Source organism: Alosa pseudoharengus, unplaced genomic scaffold, assembly GCF_046254945.1.
Source record: "Alosa pseudoharengus isolate Yale_2024_CS ecotype anadromous, Long Island Sound unplaced genomic scaffold, YU_APseudo_1.1 YU_APseudo_1.1_scf_23, whole genome shotgun sequence".
In the NCBI taxonomy this organism is placed as follows: Eukaryota; Metazoa; Chordata; class Actinopteri; order Clupeiformes; family Clupeidae; genus Alosa; species Alosa pseudoharengus.
Window position 1 is genome coordinate 13,274,469 of NW_027468685.1, and position 24,643 is coordinate 13,299,111.

The window sequence follows — 24,643 nt, forward strand, 5'->3', positions numbered from 1 at the left end:
ATCACTCACTCACTCACTCATTTGCTGAATCACTCACTCACTCACTCACTCATTTGCTGAATCACTCACACACTCATTTGCTGATTCACTCACTCACTCACTCATTTGCTAATTGACTCACTCACTCACTCATTTGCTGAATCACTCACACACTCACTCACTCATTTGCTGAATCACTCACTCACTCACTCACTCATTTGCTGAATCACTCACACACTCACTCACTCATTTGCTGAATCACTCACTCACTCACTCACTCCCCACACAAACCGTCTCTATGTCTCCTCCAGTGTCTCTTGTGCCCCCCTGTCTCCTGCACTCCCATGTCTTCTGCCTTCCCGAATTTTCTTTTGGCAACAACGTACCGGTACTTTTGTCTTATCTTCCTCATGTAATTGTATGGCTCACTGACCTTGTGACGTCTGATGACCTGTGCTCAATTCAATTAGCTGTGGTTTGTACGCCACCATTAATCACTGACCACAATCTCTAGGCACATTACAGAGAAGCAAGGCTGTGGTGTTACATCTCAGTTACGATTTTCCATGTTACTGTAAGCAGACTTGACGTGTCCTATAAAAGGGAAAGGAGAATTTAGACACATTTAAACTTTAAAATAACCCGAATCACAAGAAAAACAGCTCCTGGGAAATGATCAGAAGAAGAACGACTAGAGGATAAGGATCTCCATATCTTATCTCCCAGCTCTATGTCACTAGGCTTCCTGTTCCTGTTTAACTCTAACTAGTGTTAAACTCCTCGTCGGTCTTGTGCCATGTGACATGACGTCCCTGTTCCACTGCTCTCCGTCGCTTTGTACTCTGTCGCCAGGTCTGCTGGCCATCAGTCCAGTCCTGCACTGCGTCAAGTGCACACGGTAGCTGTTGGTGAAACACAACAGAGACGCTCTACAAAGCGTTGCTTTAAGACTGACCAGACAGTGTTGACTGAGAGAGAGAAACAGGCTTGCACGGAGCCTTGATGCTTGATGTGGTTGGTGTCTGACAGTGGGTACAACACAGCACAGGAGCTCTCCAAAACTTCAGAGCTTTCCACTTTGGTCAGTTTATTTGGGGGAGGGGGAGGGGGGAGGGTGGTGTTTAGTCCCTTTGGTGTTCTCTGTTTTGACGCCCGTCCAGCACCCAGGAATAACACAATCTACACCCAGGGGCCTCGGAGGGAAAGGCTACAAATGAAGGGGAAGTTGTCTGGTCCTCTCACTCTCACCCTGGGTCAGCTTGTTCCACACTGTGCGCTCCTTGTGTAGATTGAGAGATGAGAGTCAGTGAAAGTGTGAATGTGCATGTGTGTGTGTGTTTGTGTGTATTTATGTCTGTGTCTGTGTGTGTGTGTGTGTGTCTAGTGTATCTATGTGTATTTCTGTGTGTGAAAGAGAGAGAAAGTATCTGTGTGTGTGTGTGTGTGTGTGTGTGTGTGTGTGAGACTGAATGTCCCTGGACATCCGTCATGAGCAAGCTACAGTAAATGCCCTTTCGTTGCTCACACAGAAAGTTTCCGCTTCTAAAGGTGCAACATGGGCTCATTGCTCGCCATTCACAGGAGTGAAGAAAAGGGCAGAGAGAGAGAGAGAGGGAGAGAGAGAGAGTAAAAGAGAGCTGGAAAGAAGGATGCCGAGCAGTGACCAATTTAAACGGGTGTGTGAGAATGGGAGATAATACCCGGTAAGGCCAGCGAGAGGGGGGGGGGGGTGGGGTCGGGCTCATGATGCGTCCTTAATGGAGCTGAATTTACATACTCCCACCGAGGAACGCTCATAAAGCGGCCGGCCGAGAAACAAACCGGACCGATCCGCAATCAAGCGCAGGTTAAATGGAGACGGAGTGCACCGAGTGATTTTTTCCTCTCCTTCTCCCTCCTCTTTCTCTTCATCACACCATCAGTCTGCACTCCTCCACCCTCTCCCCTCCCTCCATCATCAGCATGTTTCATTTACCTTAGTCATCAATAAAACCACCCTTTCGAATGCTGTTTGGAAGTTGAAAACATAAAACTCAAAATGCACACTTCCGATGCTCTTTAAGAGTGATATAATATTCATGGAACGAAAGCTGTGTGACTGTCCAACACATTTGTTTTCCTTCTTTTTTCGTCGCTCCAGAATTTCCCCCCCTTTTTTTTTGCTGTGCATTTTTTTTATTTTATTTTTTTGTCGTGCTTTACGACACATAACAAACATGCTCAAAGTGGACTTGTCACAAAAATCTGATCCGGCTTTTGAAAGCCATCAAGGCCACACACCACGACCACAACTAAAAACAACAACGACAAATCTCCAAACTTCAGTGCTCCATCTTAACACATCCTACACACTCCCAGGGAGCGGTTTGCTTTGTGAAAATGGCCTGAAAGAGCCATGGGAATTTTGCTTGGTTGCATCGTGGTCAAGACTCAAGAACACTCTCCTTATTTATAGCCGCACGTCCGACCGACCACTGCGATCCACCCTCTCAGAAACAACTCCTGAACGGCCCTCCAGGGTTCTCGATGGCACTTTCCAGGCCTGGGCTCTAAAGTATAACCTTTACTGGAACTTCACACACCCTTTACAATCATATGAAGACAAAATGAAATAGCTTCTATTCAGAGGTAAAAAAAAAAAAAGGTTCCTAGAACCTTGGCATAAACTAACTCAAACTGTAGTCCTTACAGTTCAGGACCTTCACTCACTGGTCTTCACACACATATGCCTTGCCCTGACCATGACCGTCCGTAAGCACACAGATCGTTCCAGACGCGCGGCTGAACGCCACCCGACCCTCTGGCTCTGCGTGGACGAGGGCTGGCTGCACTGGGACCGTCCCAGCCGAGCCCACGAGAGCATCTCCCTCTCCCATCTATAAATAATGAGGATCTGAGGGCACGCGGGGCATAAACAGCATCCATCACCTACCATCGCCAGGCCCATAGATCAGGGGCTGGGTCGAGCCATAGAAGGTTACAGGCAGGGGAGATTCCCAGGCCACTAGGCTGGACATTGGTACAGAAGCACGCAGTGCAGGCATGTGGGGTTAGGCCTGAGCCAATGAGGAGGAGAGAGGCGTGTAGGGGGAGGGAGGAAATGGCCAATGTAGAAACCCCAACCAGTGAAAACATTAGACATTAGAGGCATGATGGGGGGGGGGGGGGGGGGGGGGGGATTGAGAAGAATTAATTGAGGGGGGGAAAGGTAAATGACAGGAAAACAAACACTGTTGAGTTGGCAAGTCTGCACGGGAGGCTGTTCAAATAGGCAACAAACAACAAAACACAACAACAAAAACAAAACACAACAAAAGGCAATGACAAAAAAACACAAAACAAGATGATCAGCCGAAGCAAGGTGAAAGGAGGAAGGCTACAGTGAAGAGGCTAATCTTCGCAACGTTGCTGACGCGCTGTAATAAACGCGGGGCGCTCCGTGTTGATGGCTCGGTTATACACGCATGGGCGGATTATGAACTTTCGGGCCCCTGGGCCAAGATGTATTAAGGGCCTCCCACTTATTGTCGTATTGTCGAGGGGTTTGGGGGTCCTCCCCCAGAACATTTTTAATTTGTTTGATGTGATTTCCTGTATTCTGGTGCATTTTGGGGATGGCCAATACTAAATTCAATCAGATTCATAGCCTACATCCTGATTTGTTGATATTGAGGCAATGATTCCATGCAAAGGCTTGGGCTTCAGGGCCCCCTGACCCCTTGGGCCCCTGGGCCTGGGCCCGGTAGGCCCGTGCAATAATCCATCCTTGTATACACGGGAAACAGGGCTCATCTGCAGGTAATATGAAAGCACACAGCTGCAAGTGCACAGGAAATCGATGACAGGGGGCGGGGGGGAAGGGCTCGTATCCCCCATGGGATCATGATTGCAGCATAATTTTCTTTAAAAGCACAAACAATGCATTATTAAACACAGTAACAGCACAGAAAGCACTAAAGGCATTTCGCGCACACGCAATACCTCTGTTTGAGTGAGGGTGTGTATGTGTATATGTGTGTGTGAGAGGGAGAGTGTGTGGAATGTGTTGTTTATTTATATATTTATTAACTAGGAGTCCAGTGAGGTGTGTAGCACTCTGAGCTGTTGAGCTCTTGGTTCGGACAGGAGTTATTTGCGGATCCCACTTTGAGATTTTGGCACGAAACTCGAATATGACCAAAACTACAGCAAGCACATAAAAAACAACACACATCAAACACAGCTGGAATTGAAATAGGACTGCGACTCAACCACTTACTGTATGTGCACCTAATAAAATATACTCTCTCCCTCTGATCCACTCTGTTTCTCTTTTTGGCTCTTTCTCTCTCTCTCTCTGTCATTGCATCCCTTACTCTCAGTTTTATCTCTTTCAGCCCGACGCTCTTCCTCTAGACAAGGCCCTTCCTGAGCTCTATTCTGGTAAGACCTGCACTCTGGGGAGAACGTGGAGAAAAGTAGGAAAATTCTTTTCTGAAATTTGGAACACAATAGAACACAAAAAAAACAGCCAACCAAGGATATTATGTATATTGCTTTCACGTGATCAATAGTAAAATATTATGTAGTATAATACATAATATATATAATATATATAATATAATAATAAAGTGAGTGTTTGTCTCTGAGTGCATTTGTATGTTTATGTGCATGTGTACATACATGTGTGTGTCTGGGGGGGGGGGCTTAGCGCTGACTGGCACCACCGGAGGTTCGTTTACCGCAGGGGAGCGGAGAGGAGTGGCGCGGTGCGGTACAATGCCGAGGACACGGGCCACGTTGCGCTGGACACAAAGGATCTGTTTGCTATAAATGCAAATGCAAATGTAAATGGCCCGGGTTGAAGGTCACGACTGCTGAACAAACTTGATCCGATTGAATCCCAGGCATCCGCCACTGTTTCTACAGGGCATGTACGGACACACAGACACATGTGCTGAAAACACACATAGACAGACCCAGAGACACAGGCTTAGTGACATGCAAGTGCACACACAGACACAAGAAACACACACAACCAGGATTCAGTATCAGTAGAACCCCCCAAATACACAGAGAGAGAGAGCGAGAGAGTGAGAGAGAGAGAGAGAGAGAGCGCTGGCTCCTGGCTCCAAAATATGAAGTGTTATGAAGACTTTACAGGAGGTGCGGTATGGGGTTATTGGGGTGAGAAGATAGAGCACCAGGAGTTGGGCAGTCAAAGAACACATCCACATCACACAGATCAGTCACAGCACACGGGAAATGCCACTGTTCCCACCCCATGCATCTATTACTCTCCCCCAACCCCCAACCCCCACCCCCCAAACATTTGAACTCTTATCAAAAACATTTAAGCGTCTAACTACCCATGTAGAATAAGCTGTTTTCTGTGGGTGACCTCCGGTGCTGTTCCCAGGGCGGTTCTGCTGGTCTCACCGTGAAAAAGACCAACCCCACGGCAGGCGGCTTCCAGGAACAGCAGCCAGGAGAGCCACTTGAGCATTAAGATGTCAGCTTTAATTGTGAACTCTAAGGCACGCTTTGGATAAACTCACTTTGTGCTGTATATTTGGTATGGCACTCCACGCTCTGAAATGTATTGTAAAGCTTTCTTTAAAGCACCTGACTGATCCTGGAATTTATAGCTCAGGACAGGTTTACAGTGTGATTATTAAAGCAGATTCTGGCAGGACCACAAAATCGGTGCGTGGCTGGCTTGTGTACAGTAGATTAGCAGAATATACACAGCATACATTTCTCAACATCCCAGCATTACATATACGGTAATTCCAGCAGATTTCTATGTACTAACACTGCACACTGCCTGCACAGTACATCAGCTGCTCTGTGCTTCAGACAGCTGTACTGGTGATGTTCACGGCTCCTATTATGACATAATTTTCATTCCTTTTAGGTTTCTATACCTTCATAATCCTTTCTAATACCCTGTAAACCACATCTGTTAAAGGAGTGTTTCCTGGCGTGCTTGTTCATAGATATCACTGTGGTCAGATGTCCATGCTTGGCCGTGGTGTGTACTGAAAGTATTCACCATGGCACAGTGCCTGTTGCTGCTCTTGCCGTCAGCATTTGCTGTGGTGAGATTATCACCTGTCCAGAGATGACAGCGCGTCCGTGGGTTGATGGATCACCTTTCCTCAGCCTATACATTACGCCTCCACTGGAACTATATAGCTTGTGCTTTTCTTTCAGACTTCCCGTCACTTTATGCTATATAATTGTTCCTCTTTTTTACGATCAGAAACCTGTGTGATGGAATTTGAGCTGTCGTTGTGTTTGTTCTGTTGATGTATCTAATTATTCCTTTTTGCAGTGTGTGCACCAAATGTCTAAATCGCGCCCCTCTCCTAGTTCTCTGGATGAATCTCTGTAAAATCACTGTAAAATATTTGCTTCTGTACACAATATCCACCTAAAGTAATTAAAATAATAATTATAGGCATATCAGGGATACAAGAAGTATGTCAAATATTAATGATTCACTATAATGTGCAAATAATCACTTCCAGCAAATTCACAGTGTTTACATTCTGTCAACATATCCACCACATATTGTCATTTTCAACGAATACTGTTATCCAAAGAATGATGGACAATACCGCTGTAGTCAAAATACTTACTTTACTTGGGCAACCATAAATCATAGCTGATTTAAATCATAGGTTATTAACGACTAAACTTTCTAGACCCCTGCATGTTTCAGCATGCCTTATGAAGAAAGACATTTCCATGACACTGCCATACCCTCAACATGCTCATGGTGCAACCTGAACACAAACGCATGGCAGTGATATTGACCAGGGGGGTATTCCAAGTACGTGGTTTAGTGACAAACCTGGGTTAGTTAACTCAAAGTAGGTGGTAAACCTCCTAATAGAAGAACTGCATGGCTTCATTCTCCTAACAAAACAATACCATAGGGCTCTTGTTGTAGGAGGTTTACCACTTACTCTGAGTTACCTTACCCAGGTTTGACACTAAACCACGTACTTGGAATACCCCCCTGCTCCTCCCACACATGACGCCACAGTTGAAAAGTGAATGAGACAAAATTCAGTACCGTGGACAGCGCATGCTTGTAAACATCAAACCGTCTGCGAAAAACAATGGACCTCAATCCCAGACGTGGGACCGTGCAAACCACCGTCACCTGCAAACAATTACTACATGCACCTGCAATCCGTTACGTCTCGTTAGAGCAGCTTTTTTAAACAAACACTTCTCGCAATCCATCATCACTAAGGCCTCACAGCTCAACACAGTGGACACTCTAAATCTGCTGTGACCACTTTGTTCCCTTTGTGCACTTTACATGCTGACTGGGAGGGACTGGGTACGTTTTCAGCGCAGCGATGGCATACACCCTTGGCTTGCCCAGGTCCCCCAGCCCCATGTGGTTGTCAATAAGACCAGGCCATTCTCTCTGACTTTAAGACCAAGGTGATCTACTACATGGCAATAACAGATTTCATGCCATGCAACATGCAGTGAACCATTACATTAATAAGTATGCTTTAAAATACTATGGTTCTTTGTGCTGGGGAGCCACAAATGCCTCAGTGCAAAGAGAATAAGTCTGGAGGCAGTGAGTTGAAATTTGGCATTGGATTGATCTGAAATTTGGCTGAATGTTGTTGTAAAACCTGCCAACAACTTGACCAAAGCACAATTTACCATTCCTGTTTTGGTTGGAGAGGTGCTTACAGTTTGAGTTCTGCCTTCATTGGGCTTGTGATTAGCTTACATAAGGTAACAAACACTCATCAGTCCTGGTCCATCAGCCCAACCACTGCCCCGATGTACCTCTTGCTCTCTGAGACTACTGCTAACTCAGTGCCACAAAGTGCTGCATTTTTCATCCCATTAACTACCATATAAATATGTCAAGGCCAGATAGGCAAACATTAACATGCCCTAAGGTCATATCTACAAGCCTCTTCAGAGTGGAAAACCTGACCTAAGATAACTTCTACCTTCAGCCAATGTTATTTTTACCCACAATGCCCACTTCTTTAGCTCATGGCATGAATGCAAAAACATAATGACCTATGAAATGTGAGAGGACCCTTCTGTCAGGCACCAACAGCTAACAGGTAACAGCTGTAGAGCAACTAGCAGTGCAGTCAACTTGTTCTGAGAGCACACCTCACCGGTTCAACATTGCACACAAACCTTGAACACACATTCTAATACTAGGGGTGCCGCGAGGGATGGGGGAGGGTGGTTAGGATGATTCTAAGGGCCCAGCACTGACAGGAGGCCCCCAGAGAGTGCCCCCCCCCCCTCCCCCCGCCCACCAATAATACTATATATTATCGAGGGGCCCAGAATCATTGTCTGTCATAAGGCCCAAATTGTCTAGCAGCGCCCCTGAATAATACACACATAAACACAGTCATTCACCAACACTCAAATAGAGCTGGAACATAAAAAGAGTAAGTTCACCCAAAAGCAGCATACAGCAATGTCCGAATGCTTTGTTCATGAAATGCTGTGATCATGTAAAAATATCTCTGGAGCCCCATTTTTTGTCATTCTATTTTTTTTTCTTTGGCCTTTGCAGCCAGCCCATTCAATGACTTGATGTGAGCATGAGGGGAGTGAAATGATTCTTTTTCAAATTGAAAAGGGCACTTGTGTAGGGATGCTTCTGTTACAAATGTCCAGTTTGGTCTCCATGATGAATAGCAGGAGGAACAAAAGGTCAGTTAAAAACGTGTGTTTGTGTAAGCACATTTGCATGTGTGTGTTTGTGTGTGTGTGTGTGTGTGTGTGTGTATGTGTGTGTTTGTCAATGTGAGTTTGTGCGCACGTGCATTTAGCATCTGCGTGTTCCTCAGAAACCCTCTGGAGGGACAGACTGGGGACACTGGATATAGGGGAGAGGGGAAAAGCGGGGGTGGACAGCTGTCACCGACCCTGACCCCTGACGTCCAACACGTCCCTATCCAGTAATTGACCACTGACGTCCAACTGTCCCACTGTGCTGTACATGTCAAAGGGGTGTGGGGGGTTGGCCCTTCCTTTCACACCAGGGGTTCTCCCTGTCCTCACATCACCACCAGACCGGTCAGCGACACCGCTAGTGGACCACCAGGACTTCAGAGCACCCTTGGTAGGCTCTGGGAACACAGGGGGACTCCGCAGAGCTTTGAAGTTCTTGTTTGGTCTGGATCCGTCCGTGGAAGACAAGGAAGGAGGAGATGTCAGGACTCAACCCCCCAGGTCTTGAGACTCTTGTCCCCCTCGTCTGTGCGGACTGGACTTTGAAAAGCCTTTTCAAGCCGAGGGAGAGAGTTCTCCACCGTAAGGAAAATATTTACCCAGTCTAAAAAAAAATCACCTCCCCAGCCATTAATCACTGCTCGCCACTCTAGAGCACTTTTAGCCTAGCTCGCACAGAGTAGCGTTCCCTTATACAATGTCCGATTGGCGCCATTTTAATGGGTAGGGGTGGGCTTTTTATTAAGCCCTCTAAAATGGGTTTCCAGTTAATGTCTAGTAAACCCTCAAAAGTGACTTTTTTTGTTATTTCATAACAAGAAGAAAATTCAAAAGAACACCCAACTTCAGATAGGACCAGGATGTGGAGTTTGGGAAGTGGGGGGGGAACAAGGGGCCTGTTGGGAGATCAATGCTGCTTTGATGGTGACTGAGGGGAGGCTTGTGCAGGAGAATAACGCCGATTTACAGTGAGATCCATTAGGGCCGCGGCTGCTCCATGGAGATGAATGGCAGAGCGGGCCCTGGGCACAGCTGATAAGCTCTGCCGTCTGCAAGAGTGGAGACATGGCAAACCTGTGTGCTCTAACCTCGTTACCCACACCTCAACCTACAATGGTGGCTTATTACGACTTAGAGGCAAGGGGAGGGTGGTTGGGTGGCCTCTAATAGGTTAGTCTGCAATTTATAACCTCCTCAATCCTTTCCCCCTACCCGATTAGTCCACCATGCATAACAGTTTTGAGAAAAAATGACTCAATGCCCCTCCCCTGCTGTGTTCCTCAATTGCACTCATAGCACCCTAAAGCAATGGCATTATTAACCACACATATTTATTCCGTCCAGATACTGTCCATCTACACTCATACCTCAAGACGGATTTCTGTGTACGGCTCTCGGGGTCCATAAAAGCACTCGAATGACAAAGATTTACTTTAGCTGGTGGAGACACATCATGATGGCTGTAACTCATCACAAACAGCGCCCTATTATGATAACAGGATGCAAAGCAGTGCCAGTGAGCAGCATCACTCTGCACTCATGATAGAGAGAGACTGACGCACATGGCAGGACATCATCTCAGCAAAGAGTCTTTCACACACACTGTATGTAAAGAAAAAAAATATTATTCAAGACATTTGTCACACTGACTAAATGTACTGTTAGCATTACAGTATAGGCTTTATTATGTTTAATACTACTGTAATTGATGCAATAGAAGCAGCGGAATTTGTACAAAATGAGGAATCATGCTGCTCTGAAATGTGTGACTAGGTGCACCGTGCAAGTTTTACTTTGATGAGAGGTGATTAGGTCAAGTTCAAGTCTTCTATATTAATTATCCCCTCAAAAAACCAACAGACTGCAGGTGCTTTTTCACCAATTAATGAATATGTCGTTCTGTTGTGTGCTTCTGTTTGCTCAGATGACTGAAATATTGCTGCACCTCTGACATAGTCTGGCATAGTTGTGAGAATAAATGCTAAATGCTGATTCAAACTTTAAATGCACCAGGCGTTTTCTACTGAGAAGTCTTTTTACAGTCACAATTTGTTATGGCTGGAATTCATTAAACAGAAAAAGTGATGTAAGGTTTGTTCCGCCGAACTGTCACACCAAGATCTTATTAAACAAAGCAGGCAAACACAATTTACTTCCAAACATAGCTGAGGAAACTCTTATTCGACACTTTTCAAACATACATTATTCACAACACCTGGCACACTGCGCAGCTGGAGTTGGAGAGACAGAGGTGCCGTTACCCACTCCCAAATAACCTGTGAATGGGGTTCACGTAACCACTGTTAGAGTTTTTGTTGATGTATTGGGCTGTCAAAGTTTATCAGATGTGGGAACCATTAAAGTTAAGCAAGCCACAGCAATGATTTTTTGATGGATGCCGACATAATGAAATTGTTTGCAACCGAAAAGTGTCCAAGAGCATTTCTTTGAGTGCTATGGAAAGATGAAAACCTTATTTGTTGGCATGCGTAGTTTTATATGCAAGCTAATAAGGGAAATATTTCCAAAATAACATTTTTAAATATCAATGTAGTAATTGTCTTATAAACAGTAGGCTTATTTACACTAAATGTTAGCTCTGAAATGAGCATTCATCGGACATTCTGCACTCAGGTGTCATGATTGCGAAGCCTGTCATAAAATTATACAAACAATTTTAGACATACCATTTTGGCTTGTCTAAATGCATGGTCAGACTGAATGTCTTTATGTTTAAATATATTCTCAAACAGAGCTTAATTCAAAGACATTGTTAGTAGCGCACAATTGAATTGAATTCAAAATTCGTTCGCAATGCACCTGGAACGACTCCACTTGAAACAGTATTATTTTGGAAGTTGAATGGAGTTTGTACAATTAGTAGAACTTTGCTTTTTAAACTAACTAGTATCCAGTGCAAACTGTTGTGGGTCTGACGACGACAAAATCACTAGTGTTTCTATAATTACGTTGAAAAAAAGGGGATGACAGGCAGGTGCGGAAAAATATAAATATACTTACATGAATGCGTGGTAGATGAAGGCCCATCCTCGAGGTCGTTCCAACACGTTATACATGAAATTTTGAAACTTTCTGTAGCGCTTATTGGATGCTGCAGTGTTCGCTCGTGGCCCTGGAGGCCCGGGCAATGGGGTCCCCAATAGCCCCGTGCGATGAGAGGGGTGTCCCCGTTCCGGTGTAGACGGTTCACTTCTCTCGGTATGAACCGCCGTGAGAGCGACAAATTCAACCCGCCTATCGTCAGTTGGAGCCGGGGGAACCAGCATCCTAATGCCACCGTTATTGGAAGGGCTTCCCAACATGATCAGAATCATAAAAGTAAACTGAATGAAATACAACGATCCGTCTATAAAATGCCCTATGCACTATTTAATAATCAGCCAATGAAACTGAAATGCAATCAAAGTCATTGTTGACGGACTTCGGAACCGAGTTACCTATGCTAGCAAATGGGAAACTAATGAGTGTCTTAGACTATACTGCAGTGCAACCACAGCTTCAAGCGTTGAGGTTTTGGCAGCACAACACAGATCAGTTCGTCTATGGGTCACCTATCTCAACACCAAATCCCCGCCGTTTAAATAAACAAACACATCCTGATCTGTGCCACAAGAGAAAAGTCGACCAGCGACAAACATGGTTGAAGGAAAACTACAGTTCCCGTTTCAAAGTTATCTGAGGCTCGGTGGCAATCTTTGAAGTTCTGACCCTTTGAGAGAATGAGTGCCAATGTTACTGATTTTAGTTAATTTTAGTTCATCGCAACGACAAGTCCACCACATGTGCCACTGAAGTATCACCAAAACAGCTCACAATATTGTTTTACAACCTTAATAATCACGCTTAGATGGGGACACTAACTTCTGATAAGAACATTTTCGGAACGCTTAACCTTTATGAGGCAATCAACGCAGCTATGTTACCAGTGCGAAATCTAAAGTTTTATGAAAACTACATCAAGTTGCTGAGCAGTTTTAGAGACGCCACAGAAACGTTATCCATTATTACCCTTTTCATATAATTTCATGTCAAGACAGATGTTTGCGAAAGACATGCCCTCTTGGTCCTCTTCCCTTGCTCCCTTCCAATGCGCTTCGCTGATCAGGATCTTTCGGGGAGGAGCGGTGAGGTCCTTGAAAAATAAAGAATCATTGGCAGACCCCTAATTCGATCATCTCGGCACACGGTCCCTTCTGTGTGGCTTACTTGTTTGAACAGTCACCCCCAAGTGAACGCAGATAAGAAGGGACGGATAAGTTCTCTGCACGAATGCTTCGCGTCTCACGAGCGCACCGACAAGGACCGCTGAGCAAAGTAGCTTCTGAGTGCAAGGAGCGGAGAGGGAGCGCGCAAGAGGCAACGAGAGAGGGAGGGATACCAAACAGACCCTAACTGGATCTCGAAGTTAGTTGTTCGTTAGCGTGCGTTTGTTTATTATTTATTCGATATAAGTTAATTTATAGTAGCCTACTGACGCATTATGTTCCATGTTGATTTCGACGCTATAACGGTTTTCAATGGTTGCTTTGGATTTTTCCAAACATAACACATTTTTAATGTCCCCAAAATAGATAACAACAGTAGGCCTACATATTCCCCCGACCAATGATAAGTCTAGCCTACATTGTTTATGCTCTGGCCGGAATCACCCGATATAGATGTGTGTGCGGGCCAGATCATGGCACCAAAGCAGGGTTGTGAAATACCAAACACGGATTACCACTGCCTGAGTCATCGGAAGGAAGGCACATGAAACGTACAGTGGGCAGCTGCTATCAAAAGACCACAGTAGCTCCGAAGGTGTTAATGACGCTAGGATCTAGATACAGTTTAGCTTTATTCGGTCAACACATAATATCACTAAAGTGTAATGGGAAAAAGTTTTAAATACAATAAAACATTTTTTTTAAAAATCCCAAGTACAATCATTGTTAGGCCTAGGCCTATGTAATTAAGATGCTGCCATAGCCTGCCCCAGAAGACTTCAGAAAGTCGGATATGTCCAGGGTTAGGTATGATTAGGCTACAAGTAATCTGGATTATGTAATCAGATTACAAAAAATCAAGTAGGCAACTGTAATCAGACCAGATTACATTAGACAAAATGAGCCGTGCCACGACAAAATGAGTCCAGTGTCGTGGAAATCCATTTCCAGATTGAAAATACCATTTCGAGGTTGAAATATTACTAAAATATGTATTTTCTAATTTGACCACAAACACATTCCTTAATTATCTATCACTCATTGACACAGTTTTGTGGCAGTGTCTTTTTATTTAATGTATTTAATTGTTGAGTCTATTATTTTGAAGTAATCTAAAAGTAATCCAAAAGTACTCAGATTAAGGAACATTGTAATCCAATGGACTATATTACTGATTTCAGAAATTGCTGTGTAGTCTATATTCAGTAAAGTAATCTGACCCAACACTGGGTACTTGAGTTGTGTATGATTGATTAGCCTGTAAACGCCTTTTCTCCTCATCTATGATTTTCTATGTTTTTGTTACTTATCGTAACAGCATTAACTCTGCCACTGGTCTGATCTGATTTCCTTAAACCTAACAAACAGTTGCTCTTTCAGAGCATATTGTGTCTCCTGACACAACTTTTGCACTCGAAAAATCATTGACCAGTGTGGATGAAGGAAAAAGGGGCATTGGATTGGGACTACCGGTGAAGACGGAACAAACAGGGCGCATACACTCAGATGTACACACAGGTTTGTGCATGAAAAGCAAAGTGCAAAAAAAACGGAAAAGCGTTTTGATACCTTTCATCACTGCTCTCACTTCCTTCCTACTTGAGTTACAACAGACGCATTTTGGTAACCACAAGATAATGCTTACATGCAAAATTGCTGCTATGCAACCACATCAACATACGAACAGCACTTGCAGGGACAACGTTTTTGTTGTTGTTTTAAAGTAGTTATTCTGCAGATTACTTGTAAGGTGTAACAGTGCTATCACATCACCAAAAGCTCATACAGTTCCAATGAGAACTTTTAAGGATTCCGTCAAAGAACCTTTAAGGGCTGCACAGATGGTACCCTTTTGCAGAGAGAGAGAGAGAGTGAGAGAGAGAGAGAGAATAAGAAAGAAAGAAAGAAAGAAAGAAAGAGTGCAGCCCTACTGTTGGCCCTAGAGCACCTCTTTGTGTCGCTGCTTAAGGAAGGAGACATGTGGCTGCAAAACACAGGCGGTGGATCTGATGACTATAAACAGCTGGCAAAAGTCAGGGGCAGAGGAAGCACACACACACACACACACACACAGGCATACACAGACATGCAAACACACATGCACTTGCACACAGATGCATGCACAAACACACATAGAGATAGACAGACAGACACACACACACACACACACACACACACACACACACACACACACACACACATGCACACACACACACACACACACACACACACACACACACACAGGCATACACAGACATGCAAACACACATGCACTTGCACACAGATGCATGCACAAACACACATAGAGACAGACAGACAGACAAACACACACACACACACACACACACACACACACACACACACACACACACACACACACACACACACACACACACGCGTGCACACACACACACGCACACGCACACGCACACGCACACACGCACGCACACACACACGCACACACGCACACACGCACACACACACACACACACACAGACTCAGTTCCTCAATCTCATAGCTCTGTCTCTTAAAAGCATTTATAAAGTACAATTCAGAATGCACTGAACACATGGCCAGTTTTAGATGATAGTAATCCAAAAACGTTACGTGCACACATCCAAAAGCAGATGCTGGATAAAAAAGTATTGCCGTAGAAAATCCGCACACCAGCTCCCCTTTTTACTTGTTTATTTGAAGTATCACCAGTACTTTTTTACGGTTGTAGTTGATGGAAATACGGTAAGTATACACGCAAATGCTCTCATAACGTCAGTGTTGATGAAAACGACTGTGCGCGTGCACACACATACAGACAATTAATTTGGATAAAAATAAGCCTGTGCCCAGATTCTCAGAAGCTCATGTGCCGTAACAGCACAAAAGGCCTCATCACCAGAACACATGGGGTGACCAGCATATTCTTCCCCACTTCCTGCTCACATGACTGGAATTACGATCCTGGAACAAAGGAGACCAAATGTCACGAGGTAAACCTCCTCTAGCTCTTTCTTTCACCCGCTCACTCACTCACTCTCTCTCTTTTCTCTCTCAGTCAAGTCAGTCACGCACTCACACTCTCTCTCTCCCTCTGGCATTCTCTCTCTCTCTCTTACACACACACACACACACACACACACACACACACACACACACACACACACACACACACACACACACACACACACACACACACACACACACACACACACACACACACACACACACACACACACACACACACACACACACACACACACACACACACACACACACACACACACACACACACACACACACACACACACACACACACACACACACACACACACACACACACACACACACACACACACACACACACACACACACACACACACACACACACACACACACACACACACACACACACACATTCTCTCACACCCCATGGTCTGCTGTTGAGCCCCTGGATGGTGGGACAGTCGCACAGGGACCTACCGAGGACTTAAAATACCCCACACATCGGCCCTCAGCCCTTTGTTTCCACTGGGCAAAACTCAGGACCTTCAGCCACTGTTGTAATGGCTTTCCCATACCACCCTGTTGTTTTGGCCTTTCTTAAAACCTCCTCTCTGCTCTCTCCTTTCTTTCCTCTCCTCTCCTCTTTTCTATGTTTTGATCTGCCATTTCCACTTCAGCCTAGATTATACTCAACTAAAAAGAAAAAAAAAAATATCAGAAAAAGTAACCTTTAGGAATATCAACGGAGGAGATTAGCATATTTTCTAGGCCTCAAAGTCATCAAAGCAGTTAAGACTCCCTTCATGAAGGAAGTGGATGTGGTCCTGCTTGTGTCTGTATAAGGGATCCAAGTGACTCATTTCATTTGACTATACACTAGATGCTGTATTATTTTGCATCATGCATTAGCATTCCTCTTTTAAAACCACTTCAGATATATTTTAACATCACAAATTAGCCTTCTTCACTACATTTGTGAATGTACGATGCCCATTTCAACTAATAATATGTGCAATATTGCAGAATATGTTTTAAATAATCTTTTCATTATTTAGAGAAAACAGAAATTCTCAGTCGTAACAATGGTCTTCCACTAAGCACAGGGTGTGTTTTTCCCAGTGTTGACAGTTGTGAAGTCTACTTGGGTGGGGTCTTCCCTTATTTTTTTTATAACATATGACAGTTGCAAAACCTATGCGTGTCCCACTAATTGAATGGCTGATTAATACATGTCGACAAAGAATGAATTTGAGTTCCTCAAGTTCCTCTTAGTTTGAAATTCCCCTTTTTTAAATTTCAAAGTCATTGGGCAGTTTGTGTGCCACAGAGTTGTTTCAGTTGGAATTAAAAAAAAAGCATATAAATACACCCCACTAGCAGTGACAGACTTTTGGAATACCAGTGTCATGATGAAAAACAGTATGGTAAAATATGTAATTATGTGTCATTACTTACAGTATGTGCGTAGAAAACTACATTGCCTGTCTGTAAGGAGGGAAAAAATCTGTTTGGGAAAAAAAAGATATTTTTAAAACCTCTTTAAATAGAAATAGGTTCTTTATGGAACCATTCCCATACTAAAATCCCGATAAAGACAGATATGAGCTCAGAGTGAAAGCACTAGGGATTCTCTTTTTTAATGGCAAGCCAATGGACTTTCACAATGCTATACTTTACCCCAAGTTTCTCTCTGAATTAATGCAAACATGTTTACAGAGTAGAGGGACATTGTTACATCAGAGCTGAGAGGATATGCGTAGACACCAACTCACTCACACACACACACACACACACACTCAAACTCACACACACACACACACACACACAAACACACTCAAACTCACACACACACACACACACACACACACACACACACACACACACATACACACACACTCAAACTCACTTACACACACTTCTGTGTCTGGCTGAATGAGGAGCATTGAGTTCTCCTGCGTGAGAAATGTGTGGGTGAGTGGGTGTTGATGACTCCCGTCCTCCGCCCCGTGAAAGGAGCTTCTGTTGCCTCCCTCGCTCCTTCTCCTCCCCGGACATTAGCTGGGCAAGCCAGGCAGGCCGGGCACCAGGGATCAGAGTCCCACTGCTGAAAAGGGGCTCATAAAAAGAGTAGGGTTTCCACAGAGAGAGGGAAAGGGGGGGGGGGTTGGGCTGGCATTTTTTGGGAAAACTTCAAAACTTCTCTTGGCAGTGGTCTCCTTACTAAATTCAACTTTCACATACACACACTCACACACACACACACACTTGTTCAGTATCCATTCTGCCTGGCTCCCAGAGCAGTGTCAACAACACAGAGAGAGGCAGGCAAAACAAATAGGCCCTCACAACCTGGATGTCCCAGTGTGGGGACCAGGATCTTGATCGTCCAGTGGGATTTACTAACAGGCAGTGGAGGGGTTTGGGGGTGGAGTCAAAGTCAAGCAGTTGACAAAAAAGACCAGGAAAAAGATGGGAGGGAGGGAGAGAGGCACAGAGGGTTGCAGCCTCACAGACAGCTGTGGAACACCACTCTGCTACAGGCTTAATCCCACCACGCATATAACTCACAAATGAAGACGCGCAAAGAGGCTGCTTGATTAACCTTTCACTGCCGGCATGTTAAATATGACAATACCTCTCCTGGATACATGGTGCCACATTTATGACCGGGTGCTCATGGCAATGCTGCCCTTAACAGGCCACCATCCCACACTATATGAAGGTGTCCATCAATGGGAGAGGGAAAAAACAAAAAATTGGCTTGGGCCCAAAGGCTAATGGCGCACAAATGTACATTACAAAAAACAAATAGGGGTTACTTTATGTAGGCCTATCTACAAAACTTTTGCATTAAAGAGTAGTCCTCAATAAAAAAGGGAGTTGAAAAAAAGTTCAAAGTCAAACATAGCCTATTGGCCTCATCACAAGTAACCCTGTGTCTCTGAAGCCTGTTCCTTGATCTCACTATAACTACGCAGCAGCCAAGATAAATACTCAGAGTTCAATCCTATTCATGCTTGGATTAAGCACAGACATTCTCACAATCCTCACATTTTACTAATTAGATGAAGCGAGTCAGAGTCCGTTTTCATTAATACGCTAATTGTTCAGCGATTAAGTCAATTAACGTGGCACCATGTCTACAAGTGAAGGCCGGACAGATATTCCTGAAGAGGTGACTAGGGTTCACCTGGAATCCTGTTTATACAATCAAAGCTCGGGCAGGACTTGATCCGACGGCTGAATATTAAAGGGCTACGTATTAATCTGACGCTAATCCTTGAAAAATAACTCAACTCTACTAATCTGATGAAGCTGTCGTTTAATTTGAAAGTTAGATCAATTCATGACCTACACAATTGCTTAAGGTCATCCATGTTCTTGGAAGTAGTTGGCCTATTGCTTTCTGGCAGTAATTCCAAAAGATGAGGGAAATTACCGCGATGTCAGACTCACCCTGCACATAATTTGCAGTTCCTGTGTAATTACGTCTTCCTTTTAAGATTTAGGTCGGATAAGGAATGCGCACTGGCCTCAGAAAAGCTTAGCGGTCTCCAACAGACAAACTCGTGACTGTATTATTCCAAGACGATCACTGTTTGCCATTCCACGACCACACATTAGAGCTCATAATAAACACGAGCGGGCTGTGTTTTAGGCCACTCTGGACACCACGAACGCACGCACATCATTAAATAAACCTATTAAAAAAACTCCAAGCTAATGATTTCAACTTTTAATATTCACAAGCATACTAGAGTCTCCCTCTAGCGATCAACTTGTGTATTACATGTTCATTCCTATGCACTGGATACAGTAGGTGGGTCGACTATTCAGTTGTGACTGAACAAATAATGGAAGTACTCCAGTCTTGTTTAGGTTTCATTTTTTTATTTTCCCACATTTCAAAGTTTGTTTACAAAAACAAAAAAAATAAAAACAAAAATAAAAATTGTACCTAGTTGCATATCATGCTGGCAGTTGTAACTACATGCAAAATATCAATAGTAAGACCAACAATGAATGTAGGCAATAACAATAATAATGATAATAATAATAATAATAATAATAATAATAATAATAATACCTCAAGTGAAAAACGAAAGGGCATTCATCTTTAAAAATCTACTTGACAATTACGTCTTGTATTAAAAGGAGTATAAAAGAGCCTCTTGCTCCCAGAAGAAATGCAGTTTTGTACAGGGGTTGAGAAAAGGATGAGTGTGAGAGGACAGAACAGTTCTGGCGCACACAGAACAATTCTTTCAAAAACACTGAAAAAGACGGGACAGAGATGAGAGAGGACACTGCTCACGACTGTGAGAGGGGCAATTTTACAGCACAATATCCAACAAGGGAAAACAAACAAACAAAAAAAAATACAAGAGGAAAAAAAACACACACAAAAATCCCCTCCACACACAGACAGATTATTGAGGTCCGCTTAATGTGTGCAAGAAAAAAAAAAAAAAAGCCCTTGACATCAATTTCACAATGCTGGACACTTCTCAAATGAAAACTTATCAAAATAACGAAAGTAGGTACATGTTCTGGAGCTGATCCAGCGGTTTCGAGTTTGTATTATCATGTTACTGTACAGTGATGTGTGTGTGTGTGTATGTGTATTTGACTGTGTGTGTGTGTGTGTGTGTGTGTGTGTGTGTATTTGACTGTGTGTGTGCGTGTGTCAGTGTAGTCTATGGCTTATTTTAATGTTTTTATTACTTCTGAAATGGTGTTAGGCTACACATGACACGTCATGATTCTCCTCTCGGTCCAAAACGGACAGCAAGGTCTCCTTAGCTCAAAGATGGAGGAGATCGCCTGGAAGCCCGTTCATTAGGACACCAGACACATCACAGGGCAAGATGCCAAGCGATGAGGACGAGCTCAGGGTCACTTAACGAAAACAAGGGGAAACGAGAGAGAGAAAAAAAAAGCAAGTCAGTCAGATAGATATGAAGAAATTAAGACACAAAACACAAGACTGTTATAAAACATAAAAGAGAGTGAGAGAAAGGAAGCGAATGAGAGATGATGGAAGTGTAAGAAAGAGAGCCCGAGTCTGAGAAAGGCCGGACTAGGTGTTAGGGATCAAAGTCAGGACACCCCACAGCAGGTCGGACCTACAGTAGAAGTCGGCAGGGTCTTAGAGCTGAAAAGGTTAGGCTGCTTTTCAGCCATCGGCACCTCTCCAGACTCCCACCGGAGGGGATGAGAGAGGACGAGGAGCCAGGAGGCTGACGGCAGGCTTAGACCCTGGGGTCAGCTCTCGAAGAGCGGCTTTTGTACAGAGGAGCGGAGGAACCGGAGAGGACGATGGTGGCGGGCTTCTGGATGTGTGTGGGGCTGGGGCGACGGTACAGGAGGGCTAGTATGAGGGTGGGTCGGGCGTAGTGACCCACCCCCCCCCCTCCCATTCCTGGATGTTAGGGGCATCATGGGCATTGCGTTGGAGGAGGGCGAGGGGGGACAGGACACACCCCTCGCCTCGTCACACGGAGGGCCGTGAGGACCTGGAGGGAGGGGGGGTGGGGTGGGGTGGGGGGGGGGGGGGGGCAGGGACTCAGTCTGCGCTGACCTGTGTGGTCACCTGGCCGTCTGCGGTCTGATTGGTGGACTGGATGAACATGGGCTGGGTCAGCTCCTGTCCCGCCGGCATGGTGACCTGCTGGATCTGATACAGCTGCTGTGGAGGCAGAGAAGAGCACACAGAGCAGGGTGAGCATTACAGAGACCAGGAGAGAGGCCAGTTAAAGAGGTAGACAGATAATGGAAGTGTGAATAGAGAAGGGGGGGGGGGAGAGAGAGAGAGAGAGAGAGAGAGAGAGAGAGAGAGAGAGAGAGAGAGAGAGAGAGAGACAGACACACACACAGATAAGGAGCGTGAGTGAGAATTGATGTAGAACATGTTTGTAAGGGGAACAGAAAGCAAAAGAAGAGATACAAAGGGATGCAAAAAAAAGGAGACATGAACATGAAGATTAATAACTACTTAAGAGACATGAAGATTAATAAATACTTAAGAGACATGAAGATTAATAAATACTTAAGAGACATGAAGATTAATAAATACTTAAGAGACATGAAGATTAATAACTACTTAAGAGACATGAAGATTAATAACTACTTAAGAGACAATAGATGACACAGCCTGTCACAAATATGTGGGGAAAGACCTTAACATATTTTATTTGTCCATCACTATGCTTTGCTTTACCATTAACAGGAGTTTTGTTCTACTTTACATCTACAAATACTGCCCATGTGTGTGAGCACTAACAGCACCATGAACAGGAGAGGCCAGTGGGTCTTACCTGTCCGTCAGTAAACTGGTTGAACTGCTGCTGGCCTTGTTGCACCTCCTGTGTGATCTGAGGAAGAGGTGGGTGCGTTAGGACACTATGACCACAGCCAGATTCTCTTATAGCTATCTTAATATCAATCTACTTTTACTTCACATCCTTGTAATAAAATTGCTAAGTACTACTCATGCAAATATGTACTACCCTTACAAATATGCAAACACGTACTAAAATTGCATGCTAAATTTCAAATGTGCTCCCACCTTTTAGAAATCTCAATTGTGTATACTAAATTAACCTATAGCATAACATTAAGCATATTCTTTTCTATAGAACAAAACTATGAGTTTTTAAAGTTGTATGTCCCATTTTTCAGTTCTAGAGAAAGGTATGTATGAGTGTTGTCTACCTGCTGAGCGTTCGTAGCAAGCGTCTGTATTTGCCCTTGAACGACCTGCGTGCCCGACACGGGCTGAGCCAGGCGGATGTACTGGAGCTGACCTGAGCTCAGCTGCACCTGCACACAGTCACCAGAAGGGGGAGACAAAGGAACACTCCGGTCAAACAAGCTCCTCACAGAGGTCTGGAGCAGAAGATTTAACAGCTGCCACGCCAATTAACATGGGAAGACAACTCAGAACTGGACAGCTGGAGACATTTGGAGCTTTCCAGACTGAAACCCAGGCATCAGTTAACATGAGCTATGCACTTCATGTATGAGGAAGTTTCACCCTCACCCCTCAGCTCAAAATGTACCTTTCATGTAAGTGATCTAATCTAATCATAGATAGATAGATAGATAGATAGATAGATAGATACTTTATTGATCCACAAGGGGAAATTCAAGACTCATAATCATAAAATCATAATCATCTGCTCAGTGTCAATGAGAGTGTCTCAGGCTATGTCCACATGTAGCTGGAGATTTTTTAAACAGACATTTTTTTTAAATGTATTTTGCCCTTACGTCCAACCGCACTCCCGTTTCGGGGCACTGAAAATTATTGTTTAAAAACTCCTCCCAACGTGGAAATTACAACATCGCCATCTGCTTGACTTGACGTGTTCTTTGACAGCTATTCCTGGCTGTTTTTGTATTATAAAATACAAAAGGAGGGAAAACTATCCGTTTTGAAAACAAACTACCCAGCTGTGTGTGGACATAGCATCAGTGTGTCTCCTTCCTCACCGGTATCTGTTGGATCTCTCCTGTGTTGGTGATTATCTGCTGCATGACCTGCATGGTCTGTCCAGCTGGCTGCGCTGCCTGCGTCTGCTGGCCCTGCGTAGCCTGCACGATCTGCACCTGCTGGTCACCCACCTGCATGGTCACCGGAGCACTCTGCAGGAGGAAGAGAGGGAGGGGAGGGAGAAAGAAACAGAGAAACAGAGAGTGGGGGGGGGGGGGGTGTACCAAAGATGTAAAAGGGAAAGACAGCAAAGGGAAGAGCAAAGGGAGGAGAGACAGAGAGAGGCAGAGTGAACAAACTAAAGTTAGAGAGAGAAAGGCATTTCATTCTTCACACTACAAGACGCATTTACACTCAATCTTTATCTCAGCAGTGACACAGACATGCCGCCACAAAACTGAATACAACACCCCACACACTGGCTGGATACAACACCCCACACACTGGCTGGATACAACACCCCACACACTGGCTGGAGAGCTAAACTTGAGCTAACAGTGGGGGTGAAGAGGAGAGAGAGAGAGAGAGAGAGAGAGAGAGAGAGAGAGAGAGAGAGAGAGAGAGAGAGAGAGGGAGAGAGAGAGAAAGAAAGAAAGAAAGAAAGAAAGAAAGAAAGAAAGAAAGAGAGAGAGAGAGAGAGAGAGAGAGAGAGAGAGAGAGAGAGAGAGAGAGAGAGAAAGAAAGAAAGAAAGAAAGAAAGAGAGAGAGAGAGAGAGAGAGGGAGAGGGAGAGAGAGAGAAGTGGAGACTGGGCGAGGGGAGTAAGGCTGGGCAGTGACCGGGGGGGGCGCAGCGACGCGGCACCTAAACACGGGGGCCTGCGGACGGGCGACACTCGATCGCCTCTGTTGAGGAACAGTAAGAGGATCCGGCGACAGCTCCGCACCACCAGAGCTGCGCCGGGGGTTTGACTCCCAGTGGGAGAGGGGTCAAACTCAGCAAGGAGCCGCGCAGTGCTGCCGCAATGGGCTCTGGAGATACGCAACAAAAGGCCAGCATTGACAGGGCTTGGGCCGGGAGTGTTTTGGCAACATGTCAGTAGTCAAAGAGATCATTCATCACTGCTAGAACATAACAGCACCCAAATAGCTGATAAAAATCATATGATGGTGTACTAGTAAAGGCCACCAGGTGCTCTATCAGGACTGGTAGCGGCCTCCGCCTCATCCAATTTGCCTCCAGGTTTAACTTGCAAATGTTACACAATGCACAACTCG

At 44.6% G+C, this 24,643-nt stretch overlaps 2 protein-coding genes across 8 annotated transcripts in view; both read right to left on the reverse strand.

Annotated features, from left to right (window-relative positions):
* Positions 1–13,371, reverse strand: part of kcnq4 (potassium voltage-gated channel subfamily Q member 4) — a 78,938-nt gene extending 65,567 nt beyond the window's left edge. The window contains exon 1 of one of the 3 annotated variants that reach the window (XM_076301629.1): positions 11,728–13,371. In XM_076301629.1, the coding sequence (XP_076157744.1) occupies positions 11,728–12,041 (314 nt within the window). In that variant the 5' untranslated portion in view covers positions 12,042–13,371. The remainder of the gene's footprint in view (positions 1–11,727) is intronic. The other 2 variants (XM_076301630.1, XM_076301631.1) reach the window with 2 other exon arrangements.
* Positions 13,372–20,392: 7,021 nt separating this feature from the next.
* nfyc (nuclear transcription factor Y, gamma) overlaps positions 20,393–24,643 on the reverse strand; it is a gene marked incomplete in the record, with an annotated part of 27,706 nt that continues 23,455 nt past the window's right edge. For 4 of the 5 annotated variants that reach the window (XM_076301635.1, XM_076301633.1, XM_076301632.1 and 1 more), the window contains 4 exon segments: positions 21,499–21,621; positions 22,250–22,306; positions 22,647–22,754; positions 23,427–23,579. In XM_076301635.1, the coding sequence (XP_076157750.1) occupies positions 21,499–21,621; positions 22,250–22,306; positions 22,647–22,754; positions 23,427–23,579 (441 nt within the window). 5 annotated transcript variants of the gene reach the window in all.